General features: G+C 42.8%; 1 protein-coding gene across 1 annotated transcript in view; it reads right to left on the bottom strand.

The window, feature by feature from the left end:
* Positions 1-16,537, bottom strand: part of GRM8 (glutamate metabotropic receptor 8) — a 496,728-nt gene extending 480,191 nt beyond the window's left edge. Inside the window, exons 1-2 of the mRNA XM_054022770.1 lie at positions 16,401-16,537; positions 6,360-7,208 (exon numbers count right to left, since the gene is read on the bottom strand). Coding sequence (XP_053878745.1) covers positions 6,360-6,869 — 510 coding nt within the window. The 5' untranslated portion in view covers positions 6,870-7,208; positions 16,401-16,537. The remainder of the gene's footprint in view (positions 1-6,359; positions 7,209-16,400) is intronic.
* Between the last annotated feature and the right edge of the window lie 9,722 nt (positions 16,538-26,259).

The following is a 26,259-nucleotide window of genomic DNA, read 5'->3' as shown; positions in this document are numbered from 1 at the left end:
TGTGATTTATGAAGTGATGACCCATTGGAAGATGCTAGGATGTCTTAACACAACAGGTGTTTTGAATACTAATGGAATTGGAAGTCCTTTAGCCTATCAATCACATCACAAAAGAAATTCCATTAATAATTAGGTCAACTGAGATACTGAAAACAGTATCTATTATGGGAAAGTAATTTTTTTTCTCCAGCAGGAATTTCTTTGCCTCACACCCTATAAAAGGAAAGAGGTTTAGAGAGTGAGATTGGGAATGAACACTAACAGAATTCCTCCAGTTACAGAGGGAAGGAACAGAATGCCATCCTTTCACCATTCACAGAAGGTGGTGAAGTATGTTTTCTTTCTGTGTCTTGTGTAGTGCTCTATTAATCTTTGATTAATAATTCCAGCTGAGCCTGTTATTTTTGACATCTTGCATTGTTATTAAAGTCAAGCATGCAACAGTTGGAAGTTGAAGCTTGATAAACTTGGGCTAGAAATAAAGGCACACATTTTTAACAGCGAGGGTAGTGAACCATTGGAACAATTTGCCAGGGTCCTGATGGATTCTCCATGACTGGCAATTTTTAAATCAAGATTGGATATTTTTCTAAAAGTTAAGCTCTCGTTCAAACAGGAGTTATTTTGGGGAAGTTTTGTGGTCTGTGATATATAGGAGGTCAGACTCAATCAGTGACCCTTTCTGGCCTTGGAATCTATGGGTATGGCTACACTTTAAGCTGGGGGATGATTCGCAGCTCGAGGAGACATATTCCTGGTAGCTCTCAGCAAACTGGCACAAGAATGGCTCCTTGGTCTGGAAATCACACACCCCAGCTTGAAGTGTAGATGTACCCTATGTTTCTAAACATCATCTTTCACATCTTCTCCCTCCCCTTCCTACAAAGATAAAGACAAGACAAAGTTTGCACCAAGCACCTTGATTAGTATAGAGTGTCACAACAAGCAACCTCATTGCAACAGCTGGAATCTAACACCTAGTTCCTTGGACAAACAGCTGGCAGAAAAGAAAAAGAGAAAAAAAAACATCCCCATATGATATTGGTGGAGATATACAAACATAAAAAACCAGAACTGTAGCTTGGCTAACTTGTCAGGAGACTGGCCGAGGATCAGGGCCTCTCTCTTTGGTACCCAATTTGCTTGCTTCTTGCAAAGGAATTGAGACAGAAGGATCCTATGAATATTAATCAGTTTATGCTGCCAACCAGATTATCAGCTAGGCTTATCGACCCGTGTGTTTTATGTGGTTGAATCAATATTTTTTTTTAAATTGAGCAACAGCAGCATAAAAACCCCAGCTACTGTTCAGAATCTTTTTGTAACCACTTTATACATATATTCATACTTGGACTATCTAATATATGGCCCATAATTTCATCACAGATTTCCACTTGATAAATTGCACATGCAGATCTAGCAAAGTATGCAACCCCTGCATTTAGTAGCTCCAGCGTATACATTAAAGTAATATTGGACTTCAGACTACAGGTTCAAGCTGTTAAATAGAACTGTTATGGTTGGAATATGGGTGAGTAACATGTATCTTGAAAATAGTGTGGAACACAGATTTGTATGGTGGTGATCACCGACTTTAATAAAGCTACATAGATTTCATCAGCTGAGCATCTGGCCCCATATGTAGTGACATTCATTGAGCACTAATTTCTTATCTAGAGCACAAACTTCTTGGGGCAAGGATTATGGGCCTTATGCTCAGCTCTGGAGCTACGTGGATTTTCACCAGCTGAGAATCTAGCCCCAAGACTTCCTGTAAAGTATCTTGAACCCCTATGGTGTTATATTAATGTTAAATATTAATAATTATTATGTTTCTATTCTGCTTGCATAAAATCACTGGGAATATTTCCTAAAATGGCACTGAAATAGGGTCTGATCCTGAAGCCTTTAATCAAGCAAGTTGTCCCACTCATGTCAATGGGGCTACTCATGTAAGGGTCGCAGAATCAAACCTTCTGAGTCCAGTCCAAAGTGCAAACATTAAAAATCATCCTATGTAATTTGTACATTAAGGGCATTTGTGCAGGGTCTATAATTAAATGTAAGAGAGATGTCTCCTTCTTTCACCAGCAACTGTGTTACATCAATTGAATGAGTAAATAGGAGCTTTCCCCAGAGGGGTGCCATGTGATGCTATATTGATTAAGTCTGCAGCGGAACGTTATTTGCAATCTTATTGCATAATGGAAATCAGGAGTTAGCCGTCATGGCTTCAGAAGACAAATTACTGGCATCTGAGACAATTCATAGGTTTCTTTCCTTCTTGCTGCTCTCAATTCACAGCTAATACATGTCTTACAAGGCTTAGTTTCTTAAATCAGTCTACTACACTGTCTTCAATAGTAACAAAGAGTGGAAGTGGTAATCTAGGTGACTCTGCATTAAGAAAGGCATTAAAGTGACCATTACTTCAGAGCTATGCATTATTTAATAGGTTCACCACTTCAAAAAGTGCATCAATTAAAAAGAGATACATTCAACAGCTAGTGTGATTATTACCAGTAAAGACAGGAATTCAACCAGGCATAACTTAAAAGAATAAAAGGCTGTTATCAATATAGAACATTTTACAATCTCGTTTGTGTACCTTGACTCTCAGAGTTAGCAAATAATTTAACTGGTGCAAGTCTCACGCTCTCAAATTTTCATAGTGACTGTGGCCTGAAATCAACCCGTTTCCTACAACACAGACTTAACAAGTCTCCAGTGCACAGGCTGCTTCTCAGCTGAAGTGTAAAGCCAGAAGAAAGGACAGAAAGAAATCCTCCTTAAAACGATTGAAAACATATTCTACTCCAGCTTCAGAGTGCCTCAAGAAGACATTCAAGTTCTACTAGGGTGACCAGATGTCCCAATTTTATAGGGACAGTGCTGATGTTCAGGGCTTTGTCTTATATAGGTGCCTATTATCCCCCACCCCCTATTCTGATTTTTCACACTTGCTAGCTGGTCACCCTAAGTTCTACTCAAATTCCTTCCTTTCTTATGATTTTTTCAACAGTCAAACATGCACCAAAATTAATAAATAACAAGGAAGATAATAGTTTTCAAAATGATTATAGTAAGCAAATTGTTGTAGCCATGTTGGTCCCAGGATATTAGAGGGACAAGGTGGGTGAGATAATATATTTTATTGGACCAACTTCTGTTGGTGAGAGAGACACGCTTTCAAGCTACATGGAGCTCTTCTTTGGGTCTGGGAAAGGTACTCAGAGTGGAGAGGGCCCTAGAGCCCATGCTCCAGCCTGAGCCCAAATGTCTACACTGCAATTTTATAGCCCCAGAGCCCGTGACACTCTGGCTATGTCTATGTTGTGATAAAAGACCTGCGGCACCGCTACACCGGCCCAGGTCAGCTGTCTGCAGGGCTATATAACTGTGGCGTAAACACTTGAGCTCAATAGTCTCGATAGTACACAAGTGCCCGTTCCTGCACCACTGAACTCAGTGGGTTTATATGGGTTTCAATGGGCACCAAGTCTTAAGGAAATGAGATAAGACATTTTAATGGAAGGAATCAGCATGAATATTAACAGACAATGGAACAGTAACAGTTTCAGACAGAAGCTACAGCCACTGTGTGTACTGGAAGCATCTAGCATTCAATTTACCATTATCTGTTTACCATCAAGCAGAATTTAAAATTAAATGTTAGCTGACCAATCACTTCCAACTGAGTTTATTGATTAGAATTCATTCATCCGTCCATCCAAATTGACAAGTGTAGATGTGGCAGGCTCACCTTTCAACTGTTTATACTGTAGAACATAATAAAGCACACTGAAGACAAAGAATAGTATGTCAACACAACTCTTGGACTGAAGTGATCTACCAAAACTGGTAACTAGTCTGAATAGAAAAAATATCACCTTGTGAAATGTACAGGAGTGATTAAGATTTCAAGAGAAGAGACAATGCTTCGTAACACTTCATTTGACTAGACATGCAAATCAAATCACTAGTTTATTACAAGCATATTTTCCCATTTAGAGAAATTATCTGGTCCTCCTACAAATGGATTTATATTTAAACGTTTCATTTGATTATCTTGGAAATATGCAAAGTGGGTCAGATCTAGTATTGAAGAACATAGAATTAAATACAGAAAAAAGATTAGCAATGACAAAAAATAAAGAATTAAAACATAGCCAACATGCCATTCTCGCCTCATTCCAACAGACTTTATTTTTCAGTCATAATCAGTTTGACAAAGTACTACTTGTAATGTTTTGGGGGTGCTTGTCACAGTAAGACATCATGGGCCTGATGGTCTATTGTCTTGCAGCTTTGCGTAGTCATTTATACACATGCGGAGTGAGTGCAAAATGGTATCACATCAGAATGGTAGCATTTTACAACCACTGTGCACATACATAAATAATACCACAAGGTGCAAAGCAAGAGTGAATCTGGCCTGAGTATAACTTTCATGTTATTTTTATATTTAACCTCCTTTTTTCACTAAGACCAAATTGAAAATATTTCTAGAAAGGTTATTGTATCCCATTAGGTGAAGATATGTACCCTCTTTGCATATTGGGCCTGACCCAAACCCTTTGAAGTCCATGGAAGCAGGCTCATTTTGCATGCATAATGTATAGCTTGTTATATTTTCAGACTTTCTGAGTCAAATTCATCCATGGTGTAATTCCATTTAAGTCAGGGGAGTTAAACCGAGGACGAATCTGGAAAGTATAAGTCTGTAACTAGTTAAACAAAAATTGGACTCATTATGTCCATCCAACAGCTGTGAAATTTCACAAGTTGAAAACATCAGTGGACTTTGGAATAGGCCTCATGTGAGAAGGGGGTCATATTATCACTAGCATGTGACATATCTCATTGAAGCTAAAAGGCACAGTCCCTAATTCAGCAAGGCACGTCAGCACATGCTTAAATATGTAAGAAATCTGACATCTATTCACTATTAACTTTAAGCAAATGTTAAATGTCAATCAAATGTCAATAAAACTTCAGTCCTTAATCACTTTAAGTGCTTTTCTGAATCAGGCCATAGTGCATACCTCATTTTTATATATAAGTATGTTTATGCCAAGAGATATTTCTTCCATTTGGAATTTTTAGCACAGTAGATTTTAATAAACTGTATGGTATCACTTTAAATAGCATGACATATGAGGATGTGAATATATCTGTCTCAAACTGCTCCCCAAAAAACTGTGGAACTAAAGTACTCAAGAGTATATGCCAAGTCTATCTTACATTCTTGACTGTAGCTGCTTGTGTTTCAATTAAAACCCTTACTTTAACAAATACATGTCTGCAGATACATGTATGCAACATTTACAGTAACTGCACCACAGCTGAGGACGATGAGTAAATATTTCAAGTGAACTGGCCTAACATTTATCCCAGGCTTTGAACAGTGAGTTCTCAGCTAGTGGGGCAACATAGTACAATTGTCCCCTTTTTTGGTCAAAACGCTTCCTAGATGAGGATCCATTTGTCCCAATGTGGAGCAGATACACATCCAATATAAAACATTGGCCTGTGAAAGTATCCCTGGGATTCCCTGTTACGCCTTTCAGCTCTCAGATCCGATGGTAAAATAATACAGGTGTGATAGCCAATTTATAAAACTTCATACCCTTAGAATTTTTGTTTTCAAAATATCCAGCATGATTAGCCTGATTTATGGTCTAGTTACTTGTCAGATACTCACCCCAAGACAGAAAAAATTCTTAAAAGGACAACTCTGTTTTCTTTTAGAAAGATCATATATTTAATAATGGTCCTAACTTCTAGCAGATTAGATGAGACTCTATATAGGGGTATAACTCCTGACAGAATTTTCCCTTTTAAGAAAACAGTTTCCCTGAGATTAAATTTAACTACTGAGTTCTAGATCCTTGAAAATACTAAATTATGAAGCAAACGTTGACAACCCTGGGCCAAATCCTGAGCATCTTACACACATGAGAAGCCCCTTTTGCTCTATTGCAGTCAGTGGCGCTATATATGTAATCTGTCCACTGGACTAAACAGTAGGGCAGTCATTATATTAACAAGTACACAGTTTGAGTGAAATCCCATAGTGTTTGCCCAGGGCTGATGTACTGAATGATTCCTGCAAGATGCTGAGAACTTGCAACGCCTAGTGTAGCCAGTGAGAGTTGAGAGTGCTTAGCACTTTGCAAGAGGCACCCCACATCTCAAAGAATAGTGCCTTCTATCATTGCTCAATGCTTTGTTTGAGAAATAACTAGGCAAGAACTTCTGATTTTGGCCCTTTATTTATGAAAATGGAAATGCCACAGTCATATTACTTATTATCATGATGGTTGGTATTTAAATGAAGAGTAGAAAACTTTACCTACCTTAAAAAGTCTTAAAATATTAGCAACCATGATGGATACAGAACTTGCAGCAGCACCTATTACACCTGATATCTTGTCTGGCTTAGTGAAAATAGGTGGGTCTCCATTAGCACATTTCACATCTGAACCATCTTTCTCTATCAAAGCTTGCACAAACGTTAAGGACTGCTCCAATGCATAAGTGTCCCTGGAACAAGTATCTAGGATCCGGACACCTAAAGTGATATTGGCAAGAAGATCGGGGTCCTTATTGATCTGATCTATTGCATATAGCATTGCCTCTAGTCTGTGGATCCCCTTCTCCTTCTTCAGCTCCCCACAAGGCACCCCTCTATCCCCTTTTGCATGGACAGGGAACAGTCCTCCCAAGATGATGTCCCCATCCAGTCGAATAGAGTGGGCATATTCCTGGCCATGAGTTCTTTGCATCATACTGAGTATCCAGTAGAATTTGGCTGTTAATAGGAAGAAACAATGGCAGGAGACGAGCCGCTTTCCTTCGTATACCATTTTTCCCCGCAGACGTTGTTGCTATCCAAGACCCGAAGTTCCTTCTTGCTAAAAGAGGAGGTGGACCATTTGAAGCAGCACCTTCTGAAAGCTACCATCGGTGCCCAATAAGTAACAATATAGAATTGTGCCACAAGTAGAAAATAGATCTCAACAAAAGTTCTTAAAATATGTTTTACAAAAAACGTCCATCAGTACCATGGGTTAATTTGTTTTGTGGTGAGGTGTTTTCAGCTATTGTAGATTGAAGTTGAAATATAGATTAATATCTATGGCTCTGATGCTGGAAGGAAGTCAACGACTCATGTCCTTGCATTTTGCCCTGCAGCTGAGGTACTCCTGAAAAATCAGTGAAAAATATTATTTAGTTCAGCAGTTTTGTGCTTGTCAACAGTATTTACTTTGGAATATGAGTTACATTGCATAGGTTTTACTTTCCACATTATGTAAGGGACTAATTCTTGGCCCACTGTGAATTTGAACACCTGGTTGCACTGTACTAAAAGCTGAGAGATTGATGATAGCAGCAAAGCAGAAGCAACACTGAGGTAACAAAGCCTAGCTTGATACTCAGTCAGATCAGTAATTTTTATTTACAATTGCACTGCATGAAACATTTAGATACAAAGACTATATACCTCTTTGGGTTTTGTTCTGCAATATATTAAATCTCACAATATATTGTATTGGACCCATTCATCCTATTACAGTCTAAGGCTCTTCCCCTGCAAAGATTTACACTTAGTAGTCTCATTGAATTCAGCAGCCTACTAATGTGCATAAACTTAAGCACACACTTGAGTTTTTGAAGCACTTGATAGTAATGGTGTTACTTCTCTGGCACAACTCATTTTCTGTTCAGTTCCATGTACATCTATAGTGCTCCATAAACAATAATAATTTCAAACTCTGAATATAGTTAATGGGAAAATAATAAGTTCCCAAGCCAAAGTTTCACAATATATTTGACCAGATAAGGTATATATTTTCAGTTATATTTTACTTAATTTGAGGCCCGACATTAACAAGGCCTCCGTTTTGTGCTTGGATTTGAGTGTGCAAAATTGGGGTGAAATCCTTCTTCACCAACACCAATTGAAAAACTCCCATTGATTTGAATGGGGCCAGGAATTCACCCTGTATCTAAAAATCAGAGTGACACTATCTTAAATATTTTAAGGTATCTATTAGCTTGGTATCTAAGCACCAGTAACTAACTTTGTTAACTTGATTGTGTTAGTTTTTTAGACATTTAAATTACCTAATTAGCACTCGTATTTTAAAAAGTCTAGCACCAAATGCATTTTGTTACAAGTACCAAGGATATCATATTTGGGGGGAGGGGTTAAGCCCCTTTTGTCTTAATATGACTTGCTATAATATAAATAAAAATGTGATTCTATAATCCCTTAAACTGATCATCTTCCACTAAATATTATTTTGTTCCTCAATTTTCTCAAAACAAATTTTACTCAAATCACAGAAGCTACAGAAGAATTCTAAAATAATGGATGTTTGAAGGCCTGTGAAAAAGATTGGTTGTAGAGTGTCATCTACGTAGAAGTAGCTCACCAAGATTGGTAACAAAACAAAGACTTGAAATTGAATCATGTATAATTGCTGTGAATAAAAGGGAATATTAAAGTGCCGAAGTGCATGAAGCACAAAACTTTCAATGCCTCTAAATATTTAGTTCGTTTGAATTTACTTGGGGATTGAATCTAAATGGATCAAAATCTGTGCTGATTGACATAATCTCATTGGCCTCTCTGTAAATATACAAGATATAAATGAGTGCAGGCTTTAGCCCAATGAGTTTATTTCCAGCTTTAAAGACAGTAGGACAAAATTTGCTCTCAGTTACCCAAGTACAAATCTACATTGGAGTCAGTTGAGTTGATCCTGATTTACATCAGAGTAACTGAGGGCAGAAATTGGCTCAAAATATATTGGTGAGTACAAGAGAACCATTAACCAATCAGAACTGATCATCTTAACCATCCAGAGACAAGAGCGTCTCTACATCTAAAGTAATCTACAGAGATACTTCTTTACTGATCCCCTATTCATTATGAACAGCCACGTCTTTAGACTATACATACTAGCACCACTTTTCAAGGATTTCAGAATCAGTTCTTTGAATTAACAAAATTTAAAACAGCTCATATTTAACAATATGCTGAAATTTTGGAGGCAAGAGTAGAGAATTTAAAATGTCTCAGAATATTCATAAGAAAACTGCTGCTTTTTTTCCCATGTGTCATTTGGCTGCATGGTTAGACCAAAGTCCATTTCTAATGAAGAATATTCTACTCAGAAATTGAAGCGTCAGAAATAGGTATCAATCCTTATACACATGTACAGTGGTAGGTCAAACACAGTGGACTTGACTTCTAAAGGATTTTTGGGAGTACAAGTAGGCCCAGTAGCTTATCTAGGATGAGTAAATTTAGAATAATTGGAAGGTTAAAAAAATCTCATAATAAGCATTTTGCAATACTACATAATACTTGAGTATTAGTCATCATGCATTCTATCGTTCAATATTGTTAATTTTCAAAAAGAAGTGTGTATTTCATGATGTTAATGGCCATAACTTGCCTATAAAATGGAAGGGAAATTCATTATAAAGCATTAATTTTAAATTTTAATAGATTTAGTCTTATTGTATGTCTTCTAAGAAATCAAAGCTTTTATTATATTGCCTAATTTATTCGTATCACATCACTTTGGCTATATTGATTAAGTTTTACAACTATGTTGTTGTGAGCCTGTATAGCTAAGTAGAAAGTTTTATTTAAATTCATTTCATTTTTATCAATGATTTTTACTTATATGAAAAAATATTAACCTTCTGTGCTATAAATCCAGACAATTGTGTTTCATGTTCAGAGTTTCCATTCAAAGTACAATATAATCCCTTTCTGACTGACCATAAAACTGGATTAATCCAAATGTGTTCCCAATTTACCAGGTTTTTTATAGTGGTAGTCAGTGCTCACTGGGAAATAACTTCAGAGAAGAAATGTACACATCTCCTCAGCACTGAGCATATAGATTCAAGAGGAAGTGCAACACACAGCATCACTTCAAGTCAACATAAAAGATCACAGGTTGCTTGCTCTTAATTGCCTTAAAATTGTATCCGGTAGTAGCTGAATTTAAGTGCTTTTTAAAGCAAAGTTTACATTACAAATTTCCATAGATTATCATGTACATTCATTTTAATACATAAATAGGTGTGGTGAGGGGGGAGATGGAAGCTTTTATCACGGAACTAGGATAATGTTTAACTTCTGAAAGTACTTCCTTCAGCAATCACCCAGATCTTTAAGAATATTACTATTTCTTGTTTGGTAAAGCATGGTTATAGAAGATTCGAGCTCAGTACACTGGAGTTCAGTGTTGTACTAAGCAAGGTCTCATGAATACTGCAATGACAGTGTGCGCACATGCGCACTATGTAATAAGACAGTTCATTATTCTGATCACAAACTCATTACTTCTACACTAGTCAGTCTCGTTACTGGAGTTCATTAATATAAAGAACTCTAAATAATAAGCTGAAATGATAAATAATTTAATGGGTTAGGCAGTGGCTTTATTTTGGTAACAAAACTACTGAAAGACTGACCTTTAATTTACAGTAGTGTCAGTAAAATGAATACAAATATATGACGAGATCCTCCCACAAAAAATATTCTTAAAATCACATATGCCCACGCTGTGATTTCAAGTAGCACTCTATGCATTACAAATAGGGAAATATGTTTCCTCTAGTTCAGTGGTTTTCAAACTTTTTTTCTGCTGACCTAGTTGAAGAAAATTGTTGATGCCCATGACCCAATGGAGCTGGGGATGAGGGGTTTGGGATGTGGGAGGGGCTCAGAGCTGGAGCAGAGAGTTGGGGTGCAGGGGTGAGGTCTGCGGGGTGGGGCTGAGAATGAGGGGCATGGGGTGCAGGAGGGTTGTCTGAATTTGGGGGGCTCAGGGCTGGGGCAGAGGGTTGGAGTGCAGGAGGGGGGTCAGGGCTCTGGGCTGGGGGTGCAGGCTCTGGGGTGGGGCTGGGGATGAGGGGCTTGGGATGCAGGAAGGGGCTCCTGCTTTGGGGGGGATTCAAGGCTATGGCAGGGGATTGGTGCACAGAGTTGGGGTGCAGGATTACCTCAGGCAGCTCCCGGTCAGCAGTGCAGTGGGGGTACTAAGGCAGGCTTCCTGCCTGTCCTGGCACCGCAGACCACACTGCGCCCCGAAAGCAGCCAGCAGCAGGTCCGGCTCCTAGGCGAAGGCATGCAAGCAGCTCCCTGTGGCTCTTGCTCGCACTTCCCGCCCAGCTCCCATTGGCCAATGCTCGCAGCAGGGGCAGCGTGTGGAGCCCCCTGGCTCCCCCGCCTAGGAGCTGGACCTACTGCTGGCCGCTTCTGGGGCGCAGCGTGGTGTCAGAACAGGTAGGGACTAGCCTGCCTTATCTGAGCAGCACTGCTGATGGGACTTTTAACGGCCCGGTCGGTGGTGCTGACCAAAACCACCGCGACCCAGTGCCTTACATTCCGTGACCCAGTACTGGGTTTGAAAACCACTGATCTAGTTTCATGGATCTCGATGACCTGTTCGACAGTTTAAAGACATGACTCTTTACTGGGACTGTGTGAAAAGAGCAACTTTTTTCTATAAGAAAATATTGACGATTATGTTTGAGGCAATTTCACATTTCCCGGATTTCACTTTTCACAGCATTTTGAAGAGCTGATGAGGTTTTCACTAAATCATATCAAAGTTTTGTTTTTAAAAAACAGTATTTTTGAGAAAAGGAGAGGCTATTTTTGCTCAAATGTATCTTCTTTTCAAGTGATAACCCACAAAATTGTTCAGATTTATGAAAAATTGATTTGGTTTCATAAAACGAGAATGTAAAAACCTTCCATTCCAAAATTTGGGGGAGAGGATCTTGCAAGTATTTTTGACTTTCCTCTTTGTAATATGAAAATAAGATATCTATAGTAACAGACTGTTATCTGCCTAGTTTTTATGCTAACACCAGGGCCGGCTCTGGCTTTTTTGCCGCCCCAAGCAAAAAAAAAAAAAAAAAAATCCTGCAGCGCGGCCAGAGCGGCAAAGCAGGAAAAAAAAAAAAAAAAACCTGCGGAGCGGCCGGAGCCAGGGTGCAGGGGGACTCCCTGTGCTGCAGACATGCCCCGGCTAGTGAGGGGGTGGGGGAAGGAGTTGGGGGGGGAGAGAGAGAGAGAGAGAAGGGGAGCGGCCAGGGCTTCAGTGGGGCACTTGCCACATGGCCCCAGCTGCCACGCCGCCTGCCGGGAGGGCTCCGTGCCGCTCCGTTCAGCGAGGAGGGAAGGACGCGGGCTGCCCTGCCGGGCTTGCTACAGACCTGGCACTGCCTGGGGCAGACAGAGCGTGCAGCCCGCTCCCAGCAGGGTGCTCCCATCCTCCGCACCGCCACCCCCTACAGGGTGGCCGGATCAGCGAACAAAACAAACAAACAAAAAAAAGCGGCCGTGCTGCCCTAGGATTGGGTGGAATGCCGCCCCGTAGAATCTGCCACCCCAAGCACGAGCTTGCTCGGCGGGTGCCTGGAGCCAGCCCTGGCTAACTCTCATATTTTCCTGGGAAATATTTTCTCTTACAGTGCACTATATTCAGTGATGAGAAAATATGTGAAGAGAACTATATATCATGTAAAGGTGTTGCCAGTTAAACACAACAATTTGAATTTCATATAAAAGCAGATTCTTTTTGTTAACAATGTAAGTGGATTGTAGAAGTCTTAGGCCCTCACTCTTAAAACCCTAACTTGAAGGAGTACCTTAGGTTCTGGAACTAGAGGTGCTGCCGCACCCCCAGCTCCAAGTGGTTTCCATTATATACAGGGTTTACAGTTTGGTTCAATGGCCCTCAGCACCCCCACTATACAAATTGTTCCAGCGCCCCTGAGGAGTACTCCTTATTTATAGTAGTCCCATTTACTTCAGTCCTATGAGTAAGGATTTCATCACTTCTTCCTGCTGAGGGTACCCTTTACACAATAAAAAAACCAAGGCAAGTCACCATCAGCATCCAGTCCATATGAACTATTTTTTCATCATACGGCATGGGAGAAACGTCTCAGATCAGTCTATTTCAGACTCTTCTCAAGGCAACTTCAAGTATCGCCAGAGCTTCTGCCTTCACATCCTACCCTGTGAATCTCCATCTTTTAAACAAGCTATCTTTAAAAGCCAAAACAAATCCTCTCCAAGTGTGGGCCTAATAAAAGGTTAAAGCTAATACACAAATCTTCCAAAGGAAAATCATAGTAAACATTTCTCTCTGTCCCTGACTGATCTTACAACTGAACAAACTCTATCAATATTCACACCTTTCAGTCTTGATTTTTCACCCCTGGTCTAACAGGTGAAGAAGACCAGTGAAATTTTCCAGGTCAGCCTAGAGTAGTTTCTTCACCAGAGTTCAAATCTCTGGCCATCAGCTGTAGCTGTAGTTTAGAGCAAGATTCCGTGCTTCAACCAGGACCTGGAACACCCTAACAGGGACAGTGGGGAACTCAAATGTAAGTGCAGAATAGTGGGGTTTTTTTGTTTTGTTTTTGTTTTTTTGTTTTTTTTGCAACAGCTCTGAGAAATATATTTGTCCAAGAAAAATAATTAGGTGGCACAGGAAAGTTAATATTAAAAGGAAAATCTGCTTGTGCCTAATACACTGTCAAAATTGCTCAAGAATAATTTCATCCCAACATAAAAATTACCATCCTAATACTGCCAAGGTCATTGTCAGCTTGGGTTACGGGCTGTATAAGTGCCAATACACAGTCAAAGCTGCCTATCAGCAGGTTTAATTTGCACATCCAATATCTCAGTTGAAACATTCAGCGTCCTCATTTGCTTTCTTTGTGGCAGATCTTTCCTTTCCCTCTTCTTTACTGGCTGCCTTTATATTAATAACGATACTCTTTACTTCTGTAGCCTTTTTCATCCCAGCACCTCAAAGTGCTTAAACATTAAGTGGATCTTTTAGACTAGTTCCACCTGGAAGGGTCCTCTACTGCATAGTGAAAAGGTCCAGTAACCATTTCAGCAGTGAAATAGGATAAGCTGCATTTCACCAATTTTTCCAGCTAAACTACACAAAAATCAACCATTATCTAGGGTGTTAGCCTTCTTAGCAGGGAGCCCTCTATTGTTCTCTACTTTTACTTAACTAAGCCATTTTTATCTTCCCACACTCACGTCTACCATACCAATTTGCTTCTGTTTTTGAGGAATTCTATTAAAACACTAAGCTAAGCTATCCCCACTATTCCTGGCGTCTTTCATTATCATTAGCAGCTGTAGTATTTTAACTGTTTTACTACCCACCAATCTTCCTTAGAACCCAAATAGTGGTGTGCAAGGTAGTTATGCACATGACCAGATTAGAACCAAATGCTCCTGTTGTTCATTACCGTTAATTAAAAAAAAAAAATCTAACGTGAAATAAACAAACTTTCCGCTATTTGGTTATACATGATCAGCAGCCTCTATGCACAGCTACAGGCGATTTCTTTTTCTCCTTAAATTAAGTAGTCACTTTTAATGGGACAGGTTATTATTGAAGAAAAAACAAATATTATTTTAACGAATCCCCAATTCCAAAGGTCAGAAGCTTTCCAACGCCAAATGCCCATCCTGTGCCGAGTCTGCGTGCAATTCGGATCGGTTAGCGATTTTCATTGGTGGTTGGGGGGAGGGTTATGCGTTATTCACGCAGCCCTTGCAAACACTTATGACTCTCACATTAAACACATGCACAATGCTGTGAAAAGACTCATCATCCAGTGGGAGAGCTAACACTTCCCAAACAGAGGTGAGATTACTTTGGAGAGGTGCAGATTCCTCTCTATTAACAGCCATATTTTGGGTTGAGTATTGTGAGAAACATCAAGGAAGTAGAGGGATCCCCCCCACACACACACACACCGTGCCCCCCTCATATCTATCCCCCCCGCCAGGTACTTGCAACCGGATTGAAGTAATTCATGTTGGCTGTCAGGGGGATCTGTTATATCTTGCGCAGTTTGGTGGCTGTTTCATTGACACAAGCCGGCACGTGCCAGCCAGCCAGTATCTTGTGGGGTTCTAGTATATATTTTCAGCAGCTTCGAACAGGCTGCGAGGGATCTTCGCGCTGTTTCGCTGAGCAGATGGATTTGGGTTCTGTCTTCTAACAAACATTCCGCCCGGCTCCTTTCTGGTAGTGCCTGGGGTTCGATTTACCTAACGCTGGGGAAAGGGGACAGAATCAGGCTGCTTTAAAAAAAAAAAAAGAAAAGAAAAAAACAAAAGCTACTGAAAATAACAGAAAGAAGGGAATCCTTGGTGCCCTTACCTACGCGTCCCAGCCCTAGATATCCCCACCCTGCTAGAATAGAAGTTTGTGGCAGCAGCTTACTGCACTCATCCAGTGTTTATTACTATGCATTTAATAAACAGGTTAAATACTTTATGTGATTTTATCCGCCCAGCGCGCAGAAACCGAAACAAACAAGGAGGTGGAAAGCTCGGGTGCTTCTAAGGGAAAACTTCCCCTCGTTGTGGTTTATAATAGGATGCGTTTAAAGGAGGAAGGGGGGAATCTTGAAATTCAGGGCTACAAATGTCCTTGCTAGGATAGTTCTTTGCTCATTGTGTTTTTTTTTTTTTTTTTTTTAAACGTGCCGTTTAATTCGAGCTGGTTTTAGGAGGCAATTGACAATAAAATCCCAGGCTATTTCAAGCCCCACAGATCAAGCAGATACTAGTCTCTAGCAGAAGATATTAACTAGGACAAAACTTGCATTGACGCTTATTTGTTGACTTCCCTCTCTCCTTCTCCCCTGCCCCCCCCCACCAAAAAATGGTACAAATACCTTGAGCCTCCATTCGATCAAAAATAGTTGCATGTCCGTATTGCTGAGAAACGGTGGAAGAAGTCCCGGGAATTAATCAAAGCCGCCCTAACCTACCGTTGGGAAATAGCATTCGGTAATTACCCTACAATCCGCGTCTCAGCGATCTTCCCCGGTACAGTCAGCTGAAGGAGCCGCTGCTCAGACCGGGACAGGTAGCCAGGAGAGCTATTTCAATGCTGCTGCAGAACACTGTAGAGCAGCCAAGCAAAACCAACCCGGGTGCCTCCTCGCCCACCAAAAACACCCCGGAAAAAAACTTTTAGGGACCGCTTCGAGCTCAAACCTCAGTGCTGATCTCTTAGCCCAACTGCTTTGCCTTTCACCCGCAAGGGCTGAGCTCTGGGTTGCCCCCTCTTGGCATTTGAAATGAATCTAAGCAAAGGACCATTGTTCGCCTCTCCCCAATCGCCAGCCTGGGTTTGGATACCCCGATTAATTTCCTCCCCCTCGCAGTAAATCAAATCACCAAACTCCAAGAACGGGCCAACTTGATGCATCCAACACTCGGATAAATAGCTGCAGCCCCCGCGCTCTTAGCATAGTGGGGGCTCTGGCTCCCCGCACACACACACACTCCCCCCGGGTCTTACCCTGGCTCTGGAAGAAGCTGCTGGGAAGGAGCCGGCTCGGTGGCTCTCAGCCCCATTTCAGTGCATGCCGGCGCGCGAGGAGCTGCACTTGTAGCTGTTCTTGGTGCTGAAAGAGGCAGCGATTCCAGAGCACGACGCGAAGTCTCTTCCATGTGAATAACAAATACACCCACTGGCAGCCGCTATTGGTCTGTCTAACTCTCCTCCTAATCCACCTCTTATCAGGCACTCAGCCTGGCCAGGGGCAAAGGGAGCTTTCCCTGCTCGGGATCTCGCAGGATAATCCCCGCCGTTTAGCGCCAAGCAAATCACATCTGGGATGCAGAACAAACCAACCCCGCCGATAGGAAGCCCCCTGGATCTGGCTATGAAGGCTCAGACTCGGGTACCCCGCCTCCCAGGTCTTACAAGCTTTCGCCTCCTTTTGCACACACCGCAGTTAACACATACACACACCTTTCCCCAGGGCGGCGGTCTGAGACCACAACGTTTAGGTAAACAAGGGTTTCTATCGGGTTTGAGTTGCAGTAAAAGCCAATTATGGTTGGGGGGAGGGAGGGAGATAAGGCGGGGGAAACATATGGGCTCCTAAGGAACATGGCTGTTAGCCCCAGCCCAGGGAAGAGATGTTAAGTCATTCAGACACAGCGAGGGAACCCTTTGGGCGGGGCATTCCTGAGGCTCCGGGTGGTGCTGGTGCTGGTCTGTGATCAATAAATAATAATCACCGGGCCATCGAGGAACACGTGGCCCGCGCGTGGAAATTAACAAGCAACTGGCCGCAGGCGGCTGTCAGAACATCACTGCTCTCACCTCAGTTGCCCATCAACGTTTGCAGATACCTTAAGTGGCCGCATCTTGGCCTCTGTACCCAGAGGCTCCCCTGGGGGTGAGGGGCTTTTCTCCAGCACCAGCGTTAGCGGGGAGGAGGGTGCTGGGACAGACGGGGGGGTTCTCTATCTTGTATCGCGGCCCCCCGCCTCTGGTGCTTGTGCCCGCTTGGGGGGTGAGGGGCAGTAACGGGACGCCCCAGCTTTGCTTTCCTCTCGGGATCGGCGTTCAGGGTTCCCGGGGGTGGCAGGCGTCGGGCGAGTCGGGATGTGTCAGCTGGAAGCCCCGCGCCAGGCTGTTCCCCGCCCTGCGCGCTGCTGGGGTTTCTCCTGCTCCCGCTGAGCGGGCCGGGCCGGGCCGGGCCGGGCCTGGTGAACAGGCTCCATCTGGAGGCAGCGGCTGGGAATTGCAGGCTCCGGAGCTGGGTGAATGTGACGCACCGAAGATCCCTCCCTCCCTCCTGCCACAGAGCCTGGGGCTGACACGCACACAGGCGGGGCAGAGGCCGAGCTGCGCACGGGACGGAGGCAGCGGGACAGGGCACCACGGAAATTAAAGAGCAGGGCTGAGCCAGGGGGCAGAGCAGGGGTTATGGCAACAGGACAGGAAGAGGTGCAACGGGCCCGTGGAATTAATTACAGCCCTCCTCCCCCGTCCCTTGTAACTTTCTGTTTCCTTTGGGTTCAAGTGAGGAGCAAGAAACCTTTATTAAATGCTGGTGCTCAAAGGCCTGCTGGTAGGATGACCAGACAGCAAATGTGAAAAATCAGGAGGGGTTGGGGGGTAATAGGAGCCTATATAAGAAAAAGACCCCAAAATCGGGACTGTCCCTATAAAATTGGGACATCTGGTCACCTTACCTGCTGGGAACAGGGTGCAGGGCTCAGTTCCAGGGTGGTCTTGCATGCTGTGCATATTGGGAGTGCGGGAGAAGGGGGGTTTTATATATAATGCTGTAATGAGGCCAGCTGAGGCTGTCATCCTGGGCTTTGTCATTTGTTACTGCTTGGCTTTGTGCAGTAATGGCCTGCCCCAGGCAAGCTGGAGGGCACTGCCAGCCCTTGCTGGGTCTTCTGAGCCTGTAATTGCTATCCTGTAATGGTTCACAAATATCGCCCTGGAAACTTCATGTACTGTTATCCTGAATATGCTGTGCCATGCTGTCATGGAGGATTTGGGTGTTGGGGAGGGTGTTAATCCTTTGCTAACAATGAGAAAATCAGGGTGGTGGGCTAGCTTCTGTTAGTGATGCCATGTGTTAGAAATCTAGGACATACTTACATGGGCTAAACTAGCATTTCTCAAACTGGTGGTCCTGACCCAAAAGGGAGTCAACAACGTTATTGTAGGAGGAGAATTTTTGTATTTCTGTTCTAGATATTAATACCCACACGCCATCCTAGCAACAACTAGGAATCCATCTTGGCTGCCTTTCTTCCCCCTCCTTAGGGATAGTTTCCCGCCCTTTTTGCCAAAAGGCGGGCAACCGGGCAACCATGCAACATGCAATCTGCCCAGTAACAGCAGGGCATATAAGGGCTAGCACATCTAAAGGAGGGTGCTGTCCATCTGAGTGGCAGAGTGCTGTACTCAGGTTCATAAGGCAGAGCACCACGCCTTAGGGTTGTGGGAGGGTTTAACACATTTGCACGCAAGGGTGAGCTGCCACCCTCTCATCTGGATCTTACTTATACCCACAACGCCGCAGGGAAGAAGGAAGAAGAATCACCAGCACTAAACAGAGTTACCACCTATCTGTTGCCTGAGGTCCACTTCTCACCCTGCCGAGTCACCTGGTCGATCCCGATCTGCTCCGTGAGGTCAGGAGGCTCCAGATAAGCTGCAAGATATAGTAGAGACCTTTTGAGTCCTCCAAACCGCTCACCTGGAACCCATCTTGGGGAGGAAGTAAAACCTTTTGGTCACAGTCAGTATAGTTATAGTGTCACCTTTGCCTATTTACTTTACTTACCTGTGTTGGGAGTCCTTTATAGCATACCCAGTTTACTTACCTTGTTGAACTGTTGTTAGTTTAATAAATGTACCTGAGTTTTACTCCTGCACTCTTGTTGGTTTTTATTTTGGGCAAGCTTAAACTGCGATGATAGATGTGGATAGGGAGATGAATCTCTCGACTGATCTCCGGCCATCCTAAAATCAGTCAATAGCGGTATTGCCACCTTTACTTCTGTGCTGCTGCTGGCGGCAGCACTGTCCTCAGAGCTGGGCGGCTGGAGAATGGCGGCTGCTGGCCGGGAGCCCAGCTCTGCAGGCAGAGCCACCGCCAACAGCAGTATAGAAGTAAGGGTGGCATAGTATATGGAGTTGAAGTGGTTTCCATCATATACAGGGTTTACAGTTTAGTTCAGTGGCTCTTAGCACTCCCACTATAAAAATTGTTCCAGCGCCCTTGCCCTTATAACTTTTAGCCCAGTTGTTAAGGAACTCCTCCAGGATGTGAGAGGCTCCGGCTCAGTTCCCCCTCTGCCAGATGAGGAGAAGGGAACATACGTTTCCCAGACCTCAGTGAGTGCCCTCGCCAGTGTAATAAGCAAACATACAAGTACAGAGCTGTTTACTAGATTTCTCACAAGTAGAGGCACAGAAGATAAGGTTTCCTACCTTCTATTTTTCAGAAAAAAATAAGTTACAATGGTTTTGTTCAGTGAGGTTGAATGATAAATTCTGCCTTTTGTATCTCTAACTATTTGGACACACACACACACACACACTCATCCAGCTTCTATTGCAGCTAATGGCAGATGGAAAAAGGCTTTAGTTATTAGTAAGTTTGGGCAAATCTTCTCTTTGCCTGATTCAAAGGAGGGATTTGAATCCACATCTCCTATCTCCCAGATGAGTGTCTTAATCGCCCAGCTATAATGTCATTCTCACTCTCGCCTTCTGGCCAATGTGTTTATACAAGAACGTAAGAACGGCCATATGGTCAGCTCAATGGTCCATCTAGCCCAGTATCCTGTCTTCTGACAGTGACCAATGCCAGGTGCCCCAGAGGGAATGACCAGAACAGGTAATCATCAAGTGATCCATCATCAGTCGCCCATTCCCAGCTTCTGGCAAACAGAGGCTAGGGACAGCATCCCTACCCATCCTGGCTAATAGCCATTGATGGTTCTATCCTCCATGAACTTATCTAGTTCTTTTTTTAACCCTGTTATACTCTTGGCCATCACAACATCCTCTGGCAAAGAGTTCCACAGGTTGACTGTGCGTTGTGTGAAGAAATACTTCCTTTTGTTTGTTTTAAACCTGTGTCTATTTATTTCATTTGGTGGCCCCTAGTTCTTGTGTTATAAGGAGTAAATAACACTTCCTTATTTACTTTTTCCACACCAGTCATGATTTTATAGACCTCTATCATATCGTCCCTTAGTCATCTCTTTCCCAAGATGAAAAGGCCAAGTCTTATTAATCTCTCCTTATATGGAAGCTGTTCCATACCCCTAATCGTTTTTGATGCCCTGTTCTGTACCAATTCCATATATCTTTTTTGAGATCGGGTGACCAGGACTGCATACAGTATTCAAGATGTGGGCGTACCATGGAGAGGCAATATGATATTTTTTGTCTTATTTTCTACCCCTTTCCTAATGATTCCCAACATTGTTTGTTTTTTTTGACTGCCACTGTACATTGAATGGATGTTTTCAGAGAACTATCCACAATGACTCCAAGATCTCTTTCTTGAGTGATAACAGCTAATTTAGGCCCCATCATTTTATATGTATAGTTGGAATGATGTTTTCCAATGTGCATGACTTTGCATTTACAACATTGAATTTCATCTGCCATTTTGTTGTCCAGTCACCCAGTTTTGTGAGATCCCTTTGTAACTGTTCGCAGTGTGCTTTGGAATTAACCATTTTGAGTAGTTTTGTATCATTGGTAAATTTTGCCACCTCATTGTTTATCCCTTTTTCCAGATCATTTATGAATATGTTGAAAAGCACAGGTCCCAGTACAGACCCCTGGGGGACACTGCTATTTACTTCACTCCATCCTGAAAACTGACCATTTATTCCTACCCTTTGTTTCCTTTTAGCCAATTACTGATCCATGAGAGAACCTTCCCTCTTATCCCATGAGAGCTTACTTTGCTTAAGAGCCTTTGGTGAGGGACCTTGTCAAAGGCTTTCCAAAAATCTAAGTACACTATATCTACTGGATCCCCCTTGTCCACATGCTTGCTGACCCCCTCAAAGAATTCTAGTAGATTGGTAAATTAAAACAGCTTCAACAGGAGAGATTAAAACCTGGTCTGCACCTAAAACGTAGGTCAACCTAGCTACATCGCTCTAGAGTGTGAAAAATTCACACCCCTGAGAAACACTGTTAAACTGAACTAATCTCTGGTACAGACACTGCTAGGTGGAAAAACAATTTCATCATCTACCTAGCTACCCCCTCTTGAGGGTGTGGATTTACTACATCGATGGAAAAATCCCTTCCATTGCTAAAGCAAGTATTTATACTGCAACATCGCCACTGAAGCGCATATAGTGTAGACATACCCCGAGAGCAAACCACCTCAGACTAGCCTATAAGTCTGGTGTATAGGACTCATCTGGGAGGGGGGAGATCTGAGTTTGTATCCCTGCTGCACAGTTGGGATTCAAACCTGGGTCTCCCACATCCCAGGCAGGTGACCTAATGACTGGATTAAAGGTTATAATAGACAAAACCATGGATACACAGTTTTCTGAAGCCCAAGACCGACATTTCTGATTGGCTGACAAGTTCCAAACCTTTTAAGAATTGAACTTTCTGATTTGCTGACATTCCAAACATTTTTCAGACAGAGGTGCTGGAACTATTTTTATAGTGGGGGTGCACTGAACCAAATTGTAAACCCTGTATATAATGGAAACCACTTCAGGCCAGGGGGTGCTGTAGCACCCCCAGCACTCCTAGTTCCAGCACCTATGTTTTTAGATAATATTTCAGGCACCAAATATTTCCCGATTTTTCAGTTTTCTGGCCAAACTGAAATATCAACCTTATGCCCAGCTCTATAAGTGCAGGGGATTTAACCATCCCGGTAAATTGGCTACCCACCTGGGTGAAATCCATTCCTGGGTTGATGACCAGCACAAGGCCTATGTTCCACTTAAGCATTACTTTTGAGGACATTTAACTCCAAGAAGGCCCTTAATTACTTTGTGCCTCTATTTACCCTCCTATAAAATAGGTATCATACCTACTTACATCATAATGGTAGTTAGCATTGATCAATTCATGATTATAAAACACTATTATTATAAGGAACTCAGTGCTAACTATTACTAGGGCTGATTTTTACAACCTGAGATGTGCTCACTGATACTAACTCCCTCTTGAGTATCTTTTATGAGATTTAATTTTTCAAGCAAATATCATTATGTGAGCAGGAAGATCGCAGCATCTGCAAACTCAACACTTGTGTATTATGTATTCTAACAAATTAAGTTTTTCTATGAGATGAAGCATAACAATAAAAATGTTTAAGAATTTCAAAGTAAAAAAAAAAGAGGAAAAAGCATGGGATCTATACCCCGAGTGTGGTATCTGAAAGCAAAGGAAGCACACAGTCTTCTAAGATAGAATATATAGAGAGAAAACCTTGATTGTGACTCTTATTGCAAATAATTTTTTCAGAGATGACTGAGATACCAGAGTTGGGAGTGTGAAGCAGGGAAATAGTTATCAGGTCGCAGAGGTGTTGAGCACCACAAAACTGAATCAAGATACATGAATGAAATAGAATATTTTTAGTGCCTAACTCTCAAACTTGAATAGCCTACAATCCACAGCTATTTAAAGGGTTCAGCTATTGGAAACTATCCCTCTATTAGAAAAAGCAAAAATACACTTGAGCCCACCATTCAGTAAACAGGTTTTGAGATTCTGATGTATACTGGAATATATCCATGCCAGGATCTCTGGGTTTTAGTTTGTTTGTTTTAAATGCACATCACTAGAGTCAGACTTGCCATCTTGAGCACTGTGACGTAACTTGATGCATTTTCTTGCTACAAAAGTGAGGATTTTAAACATATGCCTCTCCATATGGTTTAAATCTGAAGGAGCGACCTCCAGAAGTAGAATACAGTGGGCTCATATGAATACAAGTGTAAGATGCATGAAGTTTATGGATCAAACCTGGTCCTTCCAGAAAATGGGAGTGTCACGAACTAGTTAAATCATCTCCAACACAAGCCAGAACTCTGCACTTTTATTTTAACCCCTATAAGTACTAATGAAATGAGAGCCAGATTTTGAGACTCTTATTTCTCTTAAATACTATCTTACTCCGCAAGTGGTCCTATTGAAATCAATGGGTCCACCTGGAGAATAGCAGAGTTCTCAACTGGGGGTCCGTGGCCCTCTGGGGAGCCACGAGCAGGTTTCAGGTGGTCCACCAAAATAAACTAGAGAGTAGGGCCGGTGTTAGAGTTGCTGGGGCCCAGGACAGAAAGCCGAAGCCCGAGTCCCGCCTCTTGGGGCTGAAGCCGAAGCCGAAGCAAATTAGCTTTGTGGGGCCCCCTGTGGTGTGGGGGGCCCCACGCAGTTGCCCTGCTTGCTACCCCCTAATATCAGCTCTGTCTTTTAATCTACTGGATATGCAGAAAAACAGTTGTTGTGGCACAGGTGGGCCAGGGAGTTTTTATAGCACATTGGGGGGCCTCAGAAAGCAAAAGGTTGCGAACCCCTGTAGAATAGGGCGCTGTTCAGTAAGAGGATCAGAATCCAGCCCTAATTAATTAAGCATCACAACACCCATGTAGGGAAGTACATATTATATCTATTTCACAGGGACTCTCCAGTCCAGCTCCCTCTAGGGTGGGGCCGATGTGGTTCTATATACATTTAATAACTTCTCTGTGTATGAACCAACTTCTGTAGCTTCTGAAAACAGTCTCCCATTTTGTTTTTATACTAGTGAAAAAAGGAAATATTGATATAGTGATTTTCATCCCTGAGCACTTCACAAAATGACATAAAACTAGAGAGAGCGTTTCACTCACCACTGAAATGCAGCCATCCTTGAAGCGAGACTCAGCAACAATTTATAAATCAGAGAATAAAGCTACATTATTTTTTCCCACATGTGGAGTCTAACCTTCACTTTTAAATGGCATCAGGTGGGCAGCGCTCCATTCCCTGCCCAAAAGAAAGTCACTGTAGATTGCTACCCTTCACTGATTTTCTCATCTAACATGCGCTTCAGTTGAACACTTGTGAGCAGGGCTGGCTCTGGCTTTTTGGCCGCCCCAAGCAAAACAAAAACAAAAAAAACCCCCACCCTGCGGCACGGCCGGCGTGCGGGTGCAGGGGGACCGGCTGGGGGGGGGAGCGGGCGGGAGAGAGAGAGAGGGGGGTGGCCAGGGCTACAGCAGGGGCGCTGCCACGCAGCCCTTCCCGCTGCACCGCCTCCTGCTGCCTGCCGTGAGGGCTCCGCTCCGATCAGCGGGGAGGGAAGGAAGAGGACTGCCCTGCAGGGCGCTCTGGTTCTCCGCGCCGCCGCCCCCTACAGGGTGGCCGGAGCGGAACAAGAACAAAAAAACCCAAACAAAACAAAAACAAAAAAAAAGCAGCCGTGCCGCCCTAGGATTGGGCAGAATGCTGCCTCGAACAATCTGCCGCCCCAAGCACCAGCTTGCTCAGCTGGTGCCTGGAGCCGGCCCTGCTTGTGAGCCTCTTCCCTCCCACCAAATTCTGCCGGAGAGTCACTGACCCTCAGTGGTTCCAGCTGCCTCTTAGGATATGACCTCAGCTTGGCTTACGTGCCTTAGTATTCCCATTGAGGTTAGGAGCAGGATTTGGCCTGCAAAGGCATGAAACTACCTAATATTCAAGCCTTGCGTTCTTGTAAGTCGTGTACATAACAGAATTTATCAGAAGATTGTTTGCTACTCTAAGTGCACAAAATGCCATGTTCTTTCAAAATGGAAAGTGTACTTATCTCAGTATGAGATAAACTAGGTTCTACTTTTATTACTGCCTATTCAATGGCAAGAAATCTAACATAAATCTGTCAAGTACACTTTGATGCACTACACTGCAAAACCAAACATTACTTTTCATGGCTTTGGTGGGTGAGGTAATATCTTTTATTGGACCAGCTTACAGTAAGCTCAAAAGCTTGTCTCTTTTACCAACAGAAGCTGGTCCAATAAAAGATATTGCCTCACGCACCTTCTTTTTTTAATATCCTGGGACCAACTCAGCTACAAAACCACTGGTTTTTGTAGATTTTCACACAAGCAGTAGAAATGTAATTTCAGGTATAATTCAAACTCAGGAATTCAGACTCCATTTAACGTAATAAAATACTGTAGAGAAAGTGATTTTTAGTTAAACAGCACAGATCCCAGTCACCTTAGATCACAACTGTATTGAGGTGTGAACATCTCTTAGCTTCTTAGGCCTACTCTTGGAAATTAGGTCAGTATAACTATGTTGCTGAGGGGCGTGCAAAATCCACTGAGTGATACAGTTAAACCAACCTAGCCCCCAGTGTAGACCGCACTAGGCCAATGAGAGAATTCTCCTGTCAACCTAGCTGCTACCTTTCAGGGAGGTGGAGTACCTATGTGGACGAGAGAACTCTCCCATTGGTGTAGGTAATGTCTTCACTGAAGCTGCACCATTGCAACAATGTACACAAGTCCTTAGTTGGGAGGTATATTTAAAACTTAGGTGCTTTTCCTCAGCTACACATATTGCTTAAGTGGGGGTGTGTGCAAGTGCAGGTGCAAGTGCAGGTTCAAATACTTAGGGTGACTTAAGATATTGGCCCTGCTCCTGGGCTATATCTGAGCTGCTCTATTTACACCATCTTTACATCCCAGGGTCTTGAGGCTAACCAAAGACCAGCCTGGTCCCTGGCATAAGCTAGAACAGCCTCAAGTCTTTTAGTAGTTTCTAAACTTCTCCAGCTGTGAGTAATACAGTCTCACCATATCGATTTAGCTTCCAAGGTCTCTTTTGAAGTTCAGTACCTTTCCTCAATAACTTAACAAGGTCT

The sequence above is a fragment of the Malaclemys terrapin genome, chromosome 1, assembly GCF_027887155.1.
Source record: "Malaclemys terrapin pileata isolate rMalTer1 chromosome 1, rMalTer1.hap1, whole genome shotgun sequence".
Classification (NCBI taxonomy): domain Eukaryota; kingdom Metazoa; phylum Chordata; order Testudines; family Emydidae; genus Malaclemys; species Malaclemys terrapin.
The sequence above is the reverse complement of the archived record's forward strand: the minus strand, read 5'-3'. Positions and strand labels throughout refer to the sequence as shown.